Here is a 13,735-nt window from a genome sequence, read left to right as displayed (position 1 = left end):
GTGTAGAGCCTGTTTGTTTAGACCAGAAAAAGAAGCCCCGAAAGGCTCCTGTAGCAGGTTAAAGGCTAATGCACAACAAACGAGAAGATCCATGCCTTACAGCACATAAGAGGCATTGCATAAAAAATGCTGAAAACATCAAGCTCAAGCTCATTTTGTGCTCTTCTCGTGTTGATTTAATGGAATAAAACTTTCAGCACCATTTAGTGGGTTAATCAGGTTTGGTATTGGCCAATCAACACTTCACAAACTCACTGTTTTCCAGCTATAAGGTACGAGGTGAGATATGATAGTCCATCGGTTTCTCTGCATACTTTGTTACCCTGTTCTTCAGTGGTCAGGACCCCCTTGGACCCTCACAGAGCAGGTACAATTTGGGTGGTGGGTTCTTAGCACTGTAGTACCACTGACGTGGTGGTGGTCGTGTGTTAATACAAGGTACCTAATAAAGTGACTGGTTGGTGTAGTACAGTAATAGTAAGATTCTGAGTGGCATTTTTGTTGATTCTGCATTTCGTCCTGCATTTCGTCCTCCTGAATCTGGCTCAAATCTGGCTCTGATACTGTCTGATCTCTTACATCAGTGACGTTTCCCTGGTCTTTTATGATTCAAGTGTGGGAGTGAAGTGGATCACTGAGTATTGATTTGAATCGTCATGGGAGTTGAGTCATGTCAGGGAGATTTTTATAGAACATGAGTCATGATACAGTGCTGGCATGCAGGAGTAAATAATCCTTATTCACAGCAGGGCTTTCTGGAGGTAGGCTTGAATGAGTCATTCTCCTTGATCACTGATAGCATGTGTGGGGATTTTTTTCCCCTGGATCACTGGGACATGAACATTTTCTTGGAAGTGGGCATGTGTGGCCTAAATTGCAGCCTTCATTAGGAAAGGTAAAAAAGCCCAAAGCTGATCTTTCAGTTGCAGAGGGTAAGGCTAAGGTTGGGTAAGATGGAGCACAGAAGCATTTATGCACAGTCAGATCAAAGAACCTGGAAAAACCCCACCAGCCACGGTCCTAATACAGGCTTCATTGCTTCCCATATTTTGCTCAGATATGATCTTTCTGCATGGATTGTTTACAACTATGTGGATAAATGACCTGGATCTGTTTTACTGTGCACAAATCTGCACCCTGAAATGACCCACATGCACATATTCTAAGCATTTGAGTGAAATATTTGTGCGATAATAACATTAAATGATCAAAGCAGCAGCACAAGACTTGGTCACAAAAATGATTAGCTCTCAACAGCTTTCAGCTGGTTACTAACACAGCACAGCAAAAGGGAAAAAGGCCAGATGCACTGCTTTTGCAGTGTTTAAAGGAACCAACTCCTGTAGATTCCACTTCCAAGCACAGTACAGTTGGTCATACAAATGGTCCTACAGTTGCTTCAATACTTATATATGCTTTGGTAATTCTACAGTTCTACAGATCTTCCTTTAGCTGGTCCTACAGATGGTCCTAAATTGGTCAGATAAATGGTCATATAGTCTATCCTACAGAGGTTCCTAGATTTTGTCCTACCATCCATTGGTCCTAACGATGGAATCAATACAGTTGACCTTTTGGTTGGCCCTATAGTAGCATGGTTTTATAGTTGGTTCTATAGTTGGTCTTTCACGTGGACCCATAAGATGGTCCTATAGGTTGTCCAACAGAGGATCCTAAAGTTGCTCATATAATTGATCCGGTAGTCTTATATGTGCTTTGGTAATTGGTTCTACACTTCATCCTATAGTTGGTCCTAAAGATTGTCCTACAGTTAGTCAGATAGATGGTCCTATAGTTTATCCTACCACTGGTCTTAACATTTGTCCTATAGTTTGGTCCTACAGATGGTCCTATAGTTTATCCTACCACTGGTCTTAACATTTGTCCTATAGTTGGTCCTACAGATGGTCCTAAAGTTGGGCAGATAAATTGTCCTATAGTCTTTCATATGGTCCTATAGTTTGCCCTACCATTGGTCCTAATGATGGTCCTACAATTGGTCCTTTCATTCGATCTACAGTTGCTCTGGCAACTACCAATACAATTGGTCTGATTTTTGGCCTTTTAGGTGTTTTTACCAATGGTTTCATAGTTGGTCTTATAATTGGTCTTTCACATGACCCCATAGGCTGTCCAACAGTGTCCTATACTCCTTTAGATGGTCTTATAAGTTGTCCAACAGAAGGTCCAACAGTTGACTTATATAGTCTGCCCTGTAGTTGGTCCTTCAGATAGTCCTACAGGTTGTCTAACAGAAGGTCCTACAGTTGCTCATATAATTGGTCCTGTAGTTGGTCATTCAGATGGTCCTACAGTTGTTGAATAGTTAGTCTTATATATGCTTTGATAATTGGTTCTACAGTTCATCCTATAGTTGATCCTACAGCTGGTCCTATGATTGGTCAGGTAGATGGTCCTATAATCTATCCTACAGATGGTCCTATAGTTTGTTCTACAACCGGTCCTAACAATGGTCCTGTAGTTGGTCCTGTAGTCTGTCCCACAGTCAGTCCTATAGTTGGTCCTTTCATTGGTCTTACAGGTTGTCCAACAGGGCACCTACAGTTGTTCATATAGTTGACCCTGTAGTAGGATGTACAGATTGCCTTATAGATGGTTCTATAGTTGGTCCTTCCCAATGGATGTCTATCAGACGTTCCTTCCGTTGCTCATGTAGTTGGTACTGTAGTCTGTCATACAGATGGCCCTGTAGTTGGTCCTTTAGATGGTCCTACAGGTTCTTCAACTGAGGGCCAGAACATACTGACCCTACAGTTGGTGGTACAGGTGCTTCTATAGACAGTCTTGTAGTCATTCCTAAAGGTTGCCAAACAGAGTCCTACAGTTGCTCATATAGGTAAACATGTAGCTGGTCCTATAGTTGGTCTTAAAGTAGATTTTATTCAATTTAGATTTACATGGACAATGCACATTAATAAACATTTCTGTAAATAATTAATGGTTTCTGAAAAAAAAAAACATAACTTGTAATACATTTTATCTCAAAAATACATTTTGGTACTGGTGGAAATAAGGTACTGAACTGTGACTGGGTTGGTGTCGCTCTTGTCACTTGAGTGGTACCCTCAAGGATACATCTTCAATACCTTTAGTTACTGAATGTAATTGTATCATAATCCACTGCAAATATATGTTGTAAAGTTGCATCGACTCCATCTGTCTTATCTGCAGGCTTTGAATTTTATGGTTCTGTTTTAAAACATGGGAGTTTGCATGTTCTCCCTTGTCTGCATGGGGGTCTGTGTTTTGTTTGGGTGCTCCGGTTTCCTGTCACAGTTCAAAGACTTGAGCACAACCCAGAAGGATAAGCTGTTTAGAAAATGTGTATGTGTTTAAAATATTACATTATGAAAATGTACAAAGTATGTACCTCTTCTCTGGGAGGACCTCAGGTAAGGTATACAGCAGGACCTTAATCTGTTGTTCTGACTTTGGTGGTTCTTTTACGTTGTTTATATTCTGATGAATGAACAATGTACCTGTTCCATACCTTCTTTCTGACAGTGTGGCCCACATACAGGATAGTGAAGATGTTGAGTCTGAGTGTAAGGCAGGGGCTCCTTTACCATTTTCAGGTGGTATATAAAGTGACACTGTGTTTACCCAGCACTGCCCTCTGACGTTTACCCCTGCAGGTGTGCTGAGCCTGCTGGAGCATGGGGAGGAGTATGTGTTTACTCTGCCGTCTGCTTATGCCCGCTCCATCCTCACTGTCCCGTGGGTGGAGCTTGGGGGGAAAGTGACCATCAGCTGCGCTAAGAGCGGATACTCTGCTACAGTCACCTTCCACACCAAGCCATTCTACGGGGGAAAAGTGCACAGGTGTGTCTGAGCCACGTCACAGTATTAATTTAAATCCTCTTTTCATAACAAAGGTGCCTTTCTGCGCTAAAACAACTGATTTGTTGTGTGCAACAAACTTTTTTCTCTTTGAAATGTACACCTTGTCCACTTTATCCAAAACCCCTCTATTTTAACTCCACTTTGCTGGTGTATCATTAGTGTTCAGTTTGTGTTAATGCCTTCAATATGCACTCATCATGCCCACAGATTCTGGTCAAAACATCTTTTTATATTTATTTTTATATTTATTACTGTGCCCTTCAGAGTCTTGAGTTTTAGCGTTAACTTCTTTAGTAATGGAAATGGTTCTATATAGAACCATAAACACTCAAAGAACCATTTTTATGATTAAAGGGTTCTTCAGTTCTTCAAATTGATGGAAAATGTGAATGAATGTGCTCTAGAAGGTTCTATATAGCACCTAAAAGGGTTCTTCTATTGTTGCAAGCTTGACACCATAACAACAGAAGAACCCTTTTGGGTGCTATATATATATAACCCTTTCAAAAAGTTTCAACATAGAACCATCTACAGCACATTCTCCATCAGTCTGAAGAACTATGTCATGATTCATGGAGCCCTTTAAGGTTCTTTTAGTGTTTGTAGTTCTATATAGAGCCCTTAAAGAACCATGTTTTTAAGAGTCTTATTGTGGGACCACAGGATTGAACTTTGCTAGAACGGTCTAGATATATGTATGTGTTTTAGGGTAACAGCGGAGGTGAAACAGAACTCGACGGGTACCATCGTCTGTAAGGCTCAGGGGGAGTGGAACGGTACTCTGGAGTTCAGCTACAGCAGCGCAGACACCAAAGTTATCGACACGACCAAACTGCCCGTCATAAAGAAGCTGATCCGGCCAGTGGAGAAGCAGAGCCGGACTGAGTCCAGGTCAGTTAGTTACATAATCAATTACATTTACATTTGGTTTACATTCTGATCAACAGTCAGAATCAAAAGTCAGCAGTTCTGACTTTTTTCTGTTTGTTTTGATGGCAAAAAAGACAAAATGCAGCAGAAAATGCAAAGGATGTTTTTTTGCTTTACACAAAATAAGAGACTTTTCATCAAATTCAAATCATAATAAAAAATAACGGAAATTAAATTTACAGTTTCGTCTAAAAATGATTCAGTAACTACTCCATTTTGTCAGTATCAGCTATGAATTATTCAGTAGCTGCTCTGTATTAGATTGTAAGACATGGTATCTTGTCAAATAAAAGAATCTTAAATTAATCTTTAATCTTTTTGATTATTTACTTTATTTCCAGACATTTTTACTTGTTTGAAGTGATTTTATTAAGTACTGGCAGAAATTCAGCTTGTTTTAAGAAATGTGAAAATGATGAACTTTACTTAATAAAATGACTCAAAATAGGGGAAACGTCTATAAGTAAACTAGATAATCTTATAATAAATGCACAGCTATCTCCAAAACAAGAAATATTGACTATATCGAGATTTGAGATTAGAAACTGCTATGAATTATTCAGTAGGCTCCATGAATTATTCATGACCTAGTATGAATCCGCATTCATTTTTGTATGGCTCATTAGCAGCTGTAAATTATTCAGTAAATTTCTTAAATTATTCAATAACTACTATACATTTTTCAATAACTACGACAAAATATTCAGTACGATTGAACGTATGTTTTATACTTATATAAAGACGTTTAAGAGATGAAATAAAGCAAACATGGTAGTTTGTTTAATATAATTTGGGTTAATTTAGCTTTTTTGTGTCTGTACACGTCTAGGCGGCTATGGCAGCATGTTACCAGTGCACTGAAAGAGGGCAACATCGATGCAGCGACAGAACACAAGCATCAGCTGGAGGAAGGGCAGCGGGCAGAGGAGAGACAGAGAGCAGACAGTGGGTCACCATGGAAACCCAAATACTTCACCAAACAGGTACTAAAAATATATCACCAGCCACATACTTCACCAAACAAGTATTACAAGAGCTATTCATTAATATCCAGTGGTGCATTACATAAACCATAGCCCAGGAGTCGCAACCCAAATGTTATGACGAGCCGTTTTGTCTTTTCAATAAAAATCAATCCGCCTTTGGAGCCACAACATTTATGTCTATTTTACCATCTTGGCTGTAAATGCGTCTCAGTATGTGTTAATGTCCTCGTACAGGCTAAAAATATAAACAAAAACAGACTCACTTTGCTCTGCTTTAAGCTTCAGCTCAACTGTAGCCGCTTTTCTCGCATCTCCAGCAGGAAACTTTCCCACAAAGGTAGAACAGTTTCTTGTAAAACGCCTCTTAACGCCCGACTTTTTATGAGGCTCAAGTCCCTTTTCATTTGCCAGCTTCTTGTTCGAATTTCCCGTTCCACCTTAAATGATGCCTGCGACGGCAGAATGTAACTGCTGCGCCATTTAAGGTGGAACAGGAGAATTCAAACAAGAAGCTGGAGAACATTTGTCAATTTTACCATCTTGGCTGTAAATCTGTCTCAATATATGCTACTAGCATAAGTTAAAAATATAACTTGATTATAAACACTAATAAGTCCATTTGTCTCAAAATGATCAATGTTCGTCTTAAATCTCTCTCTTTGCCATGTCGTTAGTTACTAGCTGGGCGAGACTGTAGTCTGTGTTGCTATGGTGCTGATCTTCAGGGTTAAAGGGTGAATCAGCAGTTCTACATTAACTCCAGCGTTTAAGACCATTTACTGTTAAACTGTGTTGAAGGATCAGCAGAGCTTTATTTTACTGTAGAGGAGGATTATTTTATTATTACCTACTGATCTGATTCAGCTGTGAAGCCACAACAGGGCAGGAAAAGAGCTGCATGCAGCTCTGAAGCCACTTGTTGCCGACCCTTGATCTAAAGAAACACACTGTATTCCAGCGATCCTTGATTATGTCGATACCAGGGTTGAAATACCGCTGCTGACCAAAAGTTGTATGTTTAATGAGGCCATGTTCACTCCCTACTGCTGTCTATTCCTCTGTAGGGTGATGGCTGGGTCTACAATAACCCCTTATGGAAGACACACTGAGCAGTCCCTGGACAGTGACTGTAAAAGCTGGACACACTTCTATCACTAGCAGCCTCAGGTCCACTTCACACTCTGGAGAGATGAGAGCTGAGCAGGACAAAGCAAAAAGACTTGTGGACAAACAGGACCAAACAGAAGAAACAGGCTTTTAATTATTATTGCTGCCCCTTGGCGTTGATGAACTTTAGATGAACTTTAAGGTGAGAAAACAGTCAAGGTACTAGTTCTTTATTCTCTACATACAATTTAAACTTAGAAACTGTTATAGTAGGATACTTTTATATAACTATATTATAATGTATACACAGTATGTAGAATATATTCTATTTTTCACCCAGGCCTTTGGTTTGCATTCACACCTACCTGTGCATGGTGCGTCTGAAGTGATTTTCCATGTGGTGCTTCTTTCTTTTATTGTGGACCATCAATGCAGAAGCTTCCAAGCGTTTAATATCATAACAACCACCTGGGAAACCCTCATTTTTTCTCTTATAAAAGTTTAATGTGGACTTTATAGATGGATTAAATCTGTCTCAGTCCTGGCTTCTCTTTTTCCAACCCTGAAAGAACCTTCTGAGATGAATGTATGGCCCAGTGACCCTGTTGGCTAATTGTAGCATTGCTAAAGACCCTCATTCAGTTAGATGAAAAATGACCTGCCACGTCTTCTCAATCATTTCTCTTTGAGGCCTGCATGTAGGTCAGTCCCGATGACTTGATCTTTAATGGGCCTCAACAGGACGGCATTGTTAGGCGTAATTGAGGAGAAAATGAGATTTGACTCTGCAGTTTAGAGGGAATGGGTCAGTTTTATACCTCACCGTTTTCACTCAGAGACGCAGGATTTAGCAGGTTACAGATTTAGATCTTTGGAAACAGACACTCGTTTTTTTAAAGACATTTGTTTCTGGTCACTTTGCACTTTTGTTCACACAGAGGCCTCAACTTTAGTGCCCACTTTACACTTGACTTTGAGGCACTTTCTGTTGGTTCCTAGCTTAATCAGACACTATGTCTTAAAGGAATAGGTCTCAAAACGCTAACAGGGCTACTGAGTAAAAGCCTGCAGCTCCCAGTTAGCGTGATGTTAATTAGGGCCTTCCAGCTTTGAGTTATATAAGCCATGTTGGCGTGGAAAGTTGGTTTATGGTGGATATAATTCAGCTTATCAAATGTTCCGCTGGATGAATGTGGGAACTCACACTTGTTTTTATTGTTTCAGATAACAGTCATGGCAATCACAGTGCGTCTCTATCGTGTTTCGAAAACGTCCTGACTGTTATTTGCTACTGCTTGTTAATCAACTGCTAATAAAAGGAACTAATTCAAATGTTGTAGCTGTTTTCTGAAGATTTAGACATTTTAATGACTCTAATTGTGTCTGCAAATAACTGCGGAAAGTACTAAATCATTTTATTTATTATTATTTTTAATTGGAAAAAAGAAAAAAGTTGGAAATGGTTGCCATTCATAAATGTAAGTTCACGCTGCCCTCTTCTGGTCAACCACAGCAGTGAACCCAGAAGTGCATTGTGGCCAAATACAGTGCACCAAAATCGATGATAGGTTTGTGTAACAGCCAGTACGACTACTTTTCTTTCTTACAAAGTTGAAGGTTTCCTTTTTTATTTTGTCCATATTGCAACTTGGCCAATCCACACAATTCAAACAGGTAAACTGTAAAACAAACACCAAAAAGGTTGTGGCAAGAGGAAAAAGTGAAACAACCTGAGAAAATGAGAGATGGGGAGGAAAAAAAAGGCAATTACGTTCTAGATAAACAGTTAAACAAAAGGTAATCAATGTAATCCTTACAGAAATCATCAGTCAAAAAACGAGAGAGATACAGATCTCATTAAGGCTCATCTACATCCTGAAATCCTAACACCTGGCTGTCAGCACACATTTCAACAATAAATTATAAAACTGCATTCCTATTTTTTTCTTCACCCGCACATAAATACAACAAATACAGCAAGCAGAACAATGGCAGAGAAGAACAAAGTGTCCCCAGACATACATGAAGAAATTATACAGGAATAAACATTCAGAGACCGGATACAGCAAAACATAAAGCGCTGCTTCTACATATTCAGCAGTATGACAGTCAGACGTTCAGCCTTTTTGATTAGTGAATTCCTATCGCACACAGTGAAAGGGCTCAAAGTCTGAACTCTTCTGAAAAATCTTTTTTAGGCCCAGTATTGAGCCGTGAGGCACTCCACAGAGGCATCCTCTAAAATGTGCAAATTCTCAGCATTCAGACTAACATTTCCTGCTTAAAGGTAGAGGCCGATGAGATTCTCCAGTTTTACAAGTTCACTTTCTTAGAATGATGAAAAATAGATGTGTTCCATGACTAAATCAGTCACTACAAGCTAGTATGAACATTCTGAAGTTCTCTGTCACGCTGGCTGCTTGTAGAACAGCCCAGTGAATTTATCCTACCCTAAGCATGGTTGTTAGTTCGATGTGTACTTTCTCTATAAATTCTCGGCCTGCAGGAACTGAACATCAGCCTTTGCTGCTATATGGAATGCTAATGTTGAAGGAGCGATGTTTCACCAATGACCGCTCTGATATTTCCCCAGATGCTGTCGGTAGATCCGCACCAAGGATACTACAAGCAACAAAGGTTTAAGATAATACTTTATTAGTCCCACAATGGGGAAGTTCTCAACAAATACAGTTAAAACTATGTTTGTAGTCACGCCCCATTTATGGAGAAGTTAAGTCACTTTGTATTTACAATGAGCAGTGATACAGAAACCTCACAGACCTCGGTCCATTGTGGACGGTCACAGCTGAGGACATGTCGAGAAGTGAATTTGGGAAAACCCACAGAGCTAATTGTTCATTTTCTGTGGGCTTTAAAGCTCAGAGAAAGGTGTTTATCAGTGCAGTTCCTCATTAAAGCCACAATCTGCTTAAGAAAATTGGTTTTAATATTGATATTTATTTTTAGACATTTCTCCTAACAGTTGGCTGCCATGTTAGAGGATTCCTGGTAGAGGTTTTAAATGAAAGCATGAAAATAAGGATATGATATGAGAGCTGTAGAGGCTGGAACTGAAGGTAATTACGTTCTGCATCTGCTTACAGTGTTTAAGACTTCTTAAAAATGATGAACAGTCTGTGTTTGATGTGGGAAAACATCCTTAATGAAGCCATTTCAAGAATAACACGTTTTTAGAATTGTTCGAAGGAAAATAGTTAAGAAAAGAAGAGAATTCACAAGAAGTTATTTGAATCATAACGTTTTTCTTAAGAATGAAGTGAAGAAAAAAAACAAACATTTAAGAAGATTTTCTTTCTTAAGACGCTTTTGTGAATCTGGCCCCAGGTCCTGGAGATCTACTGCTGTGGATAGCTCAGACCCAATGTACCTGGGCTCGACTACTCAGATGCCCATGAAGGCCTTCGTTACCTGATTTAGGTGTGTTACGTCTCCAGATCTCCAGGACCAGGACCAGTACTGGACAGGACACCCATGCTAGATCATTTATAAAATCACCACATCAATATCTTGTTCTGTTTGTTCCATTCAGTCAAACAGAGCAAAGCTGGAACATATGAGTTTACAAATGCCATCATTTTTGCCTCTGTTTTGCTAGCCTACATGCCATCACCTGTATAGTAGCTGTGAATGTGTTTGTGTGACTGGGAAAACTGGTTGGTGTAAACGGCTCAAACAGCAAGACAAACAACCAAAATATCTTCTATAAGAAACACGTTTGGAAGTTGGGCTGCTTGGTCGGAGCTCGTTGCGGCAGGTAATTGCTTCCCTGTCAAGCGGTGGACAATGAAGCCATTTCTAGAGTCGGCTAATGCGAGTTCAGCTTTAAATATGGGCTACGATTGTGCAGTGTGTGTGTCTGACTTAACGAAGCCAGCTTGTCTAAATATGAGCACGCATTGATGTGTTTACCCTCTAATTATTTAGGAGTAGAGCTCTGAGGGGGCCTGAACTTGAACAGTGGACTTCAGACTTCTCTCAAAGCAGCCCTCCAGGCCCCCAGATAGTCCACATTTTTGATCTATCCCTAGGAGTTGGAGCAAAAATGTAGATCATCTAAGGCTCACTGAGGAACAGTTGGAGAACCTCTGGTCTTTCTATCATGTACACAATGTGTTTATTGAGCAACTTGGAAACTGCAGTTCAGGCAGCAAACATTACATTCATCATTATTACCATAATGAAACCTTTTAGCTCCAAAATGGTAAGAAGGAGAAATGGTTCTGAACTTTTAACGCAACTTTTAATCTTGAACCCTTTGTGTCGGTCCATCCACATTTTAAAAGGTTCACACAATGAAAAATTCTGTTTTCATATATAAGAGTGACAATATACTGTCCTATGCAAATGCAAACGTATGCAAACGACATGTTTTCTTAAGTACATCCTCTACAGAGACCACATTTAAAGCACAATTACTGTTTATTTCCTGAATGTAACATATTGGGAAGAAATGAATACAAAATGTGGCTTGTGCAACAGTTATAGCACATTTTTTGGGTAAGTTTGACTTTTTTCCAAAGTAAAACTGCAAAAAAAAGCAGAAATTGTGCACTAAAATTTGCAGATAAATGCCACATTTAACTTGGAACATGTAATTTCACTTTTGCATATGACTGTATGTGTTTACTCTATGGGCTGAATGAAATATAAAAATCTGAAAATCTGACTTTTTTTGCTCAAATTGACTGAATTCAATGTACCAGGCTAGAAGGAAACAAAATTCACATTCATGAAAAACATCCAGCTTGATGATTATTGCATTCATAACCATAAACCCTGTTAAAATACATCATAAAGACTAAAAAAAACAAGACAACAAAAATAAACACATACCTTAAAAGAGGCAACAGGCCAGTATCTTAGAACCCTTTCAAACGTCATTGATACAGAGAGTGCCTGCAGAGCTGCTGGAGAATGAACTGAGCTCAGTTTTGCCAGGGTGTGTTCCTCCATTCCGCATACAGATAAACGTGTCAGGAACTCAAACCAGCCTGACCAGCTCCTCACTCAGCCGCAGACGGTGAAGCGAGATCAGGCGTAATCAAGGGCTCTTTGGTGTAACTCGTGTAATTAGAACCTGCACTAACAGGCCATTTCTTCACCTGCACTGCAGCAAATGGTGTCTTGTGAAGTAAAATAATCTTGAATGTAGTCAATAAAAATAGCATTTCACCTGCTGAGATTGTTGTAAGCTTAATTTTAGATATACAGAAAGATTTTCACTAGTTTTAAATAATTTTATTAAGTAAAATTACCTCACTGTACTGGCAGATGATTTGCTTACAAAATCTGTGTGAAACGAGCTAAATTATTTGCCAGTTCTGTGACATCATTTTACTTACTTATTACTTAAATTACTAAATTACTTAAACAAGTAAAAGTGTCTAGAAATAAGCTAGATATCTGGTAAGTGCACAACCATCTCGAAATGGGAAATAATAGATATATCGACTAGATTAAGGATCATTTTACTACAGTGTCCAAACAATTTTCTGAGCAAACATGAACTCCAAAGCCTACATTCAAGTATTACGATTAAAAAAAGAGTGAAACAAGATGAAAAAAGAATGAAAAGAAATGATGAGGTGTGATGTGAGGCAGCCAGATATGACATTCTGCCTCCTGCCACATGGGGGCGCCATCTGAACAGCAACGCTGCAGTGGAACAGGGACGCTCTGCATCTTGGCTGCTTCCTCCTCATTAAGCTCTGAGTTTCCCTTTGTTGAGTTTCTGTCGTACCCTCTTGGTTCTGGCGGTCGAGTCCCGCACTGACTTATTTCTTGTGTAGTCTTTTGCCCTTTTTTAGCACCAGCTTGTTCTTGACGTAGCCACGCTTTCGTTTAGCACCCTGTGTGTGAGGAACACGTGGAAGAACATCAGAAAAATTCACAGGTGAATCAATTCCAAAGCAAACTAACGAGATTGATCACATCACACGATATCCAGCAGCAGCAGCATTTCTCGAGACACGTACCTTTTTGGACGTGTGTTTCTGTTTAGGGATGGTGTTGGTGACGCGTGGCTTGTGGCCCAGCGGTTCTCGGTTCTCCAGTTTCTTCACTTTATAAATTCTGACCAGCCAGTGCTCGGAGGTGAAGGCCTCCTCCAGGTGCTGGAACTTAATGTCTTTGTTTCCGATCTCAGCATTTCTGGTGCGGTCGAAACCAGGCGGAGTCCGGAAGTCCAGCTGGGGGGGCAGAAGATGGAAGCTTGGTCGATTCTTGATTTATTAAAAAATAAGTCTTCATTTGGAGAGCCACCATAGATTATCTACAATCCACAGCCAAAAAGGACGGTTCATAGTAAAGGCAATGGAACCAGAAACACTTAGAGAACCATTTGTCTTAAGGTTCTTTGCATTTTTACAGCATTTGGCTGACGCTCTTATCCAGAGCGACTTACAATTTGATCATTTTTACACAGGTAGGCCAAAGTGGTGTAAGGAGTCTTGCCCAAGGACCCTTGTTGGTATAGTGTGGGGTGGTCGGGGATTAAACCCCAGTCTACAGCATAGAAGGCAGAGGTGTTAACCACTACACTATCCCAACCACAATATTTCTCCTGTTGAGATTGTTATAAGCTTATCTAGTTTATTTCTAAGATTCTTGCTTGTTTTGTCATTTTATTAGGCACATTTATTTCACTATACTGGCAGATCATTTTGTTTGTTGTAAGACATGAGCTTGAAAAACACAGCAAAATGATCTGTCAGTATTTTGAGATCATTTTAATTGATAAAATTACTTAAAACAAGTAAAAAGTGTCTGGAAATAAGCTAAATAATCTTATAATAAGAGCACAAGCATGTATTACACATACCGACTAT

At 39.6% G+C, this 13,735-nt stretch overlaps 2 protein-coding genes across 2 annotated transcripts in view; one reads left to right on the top strand and one right to left on the bottom strand.

The window, feature by feature from the left end:
* Positions 1-8,219, top strand: part of LOC108412619 (oxysterol-binding protein-related protein 10) — a 76,589-nt gene extending 68,370 nt beyond the window's left edge. The window contains exons 10-13 of the mRNA XM_017684713.2: positions 3,657-3,843; positions 4,573-4,755; positions 5,624-5,777; positions 6,845-8,219. Of these exons, the coding sequence (XP_017540202.2) occupies positions 3,657-3,843; positions 4,573-4,755; positions 5,624-5,777; positions 6,845-6,889 (569 nt within the window). The 3' untranslated portion in view covers positions 6,890-8,219. The remainder of the gene's footprint in view (positions 1-3,656; positions 3,844-4,572; positions 4,756-5,623; positions 5,778-6,844) is intronic.
* Positions 8,220-8,842: 623 nt separating this feature from the next.
* Positions 8,843-13,735, bottom strand: part of LOC108412618 (dolichyl-diphosphooligosaccharide--protein glycosyltransferase subunit STT3B-like) — a 184,314-nt gene continuing 179,421 nt past the window's right edge. The window contains exons 15-16 of the mRNA XM_017684712.2: positions 12,884-13,096; positions 8,843-12,757 (exon numbers count right to left, since the gene is read on the bottom strand). Coding sequence (XP_017540201.1) covers positions 12,683-12,757; positions 12,884-13,096 — 288 coding nt within the window. The 3' untranslated portion in view covers positions 8,843-12,682. The remainder of the gene's footprint in view (positions 12,758-12,883; positions 13,097-13,735) is intronic.

Source organism: Pygocentrus nattereri, chromosome 11 (genome assembly GCF_015220715.1).
Source record: "Pygocentrus nattereri isolate fPygNat1 chromosome 11, fPygNat1.pri, whole genome shotgun sequence".
Classification (NCBI taxonomy): Eukaryota; Metazoa; Chordata; class Actinopteri; order Characiformes; family Serrasalmidae; genus Pygocentrus; species Pygocentrus nattereri.
Note: the sequence above shows the minus strand (reverse complement) of the source record. Positions and strands in the feature narration are given on the sequence as shown.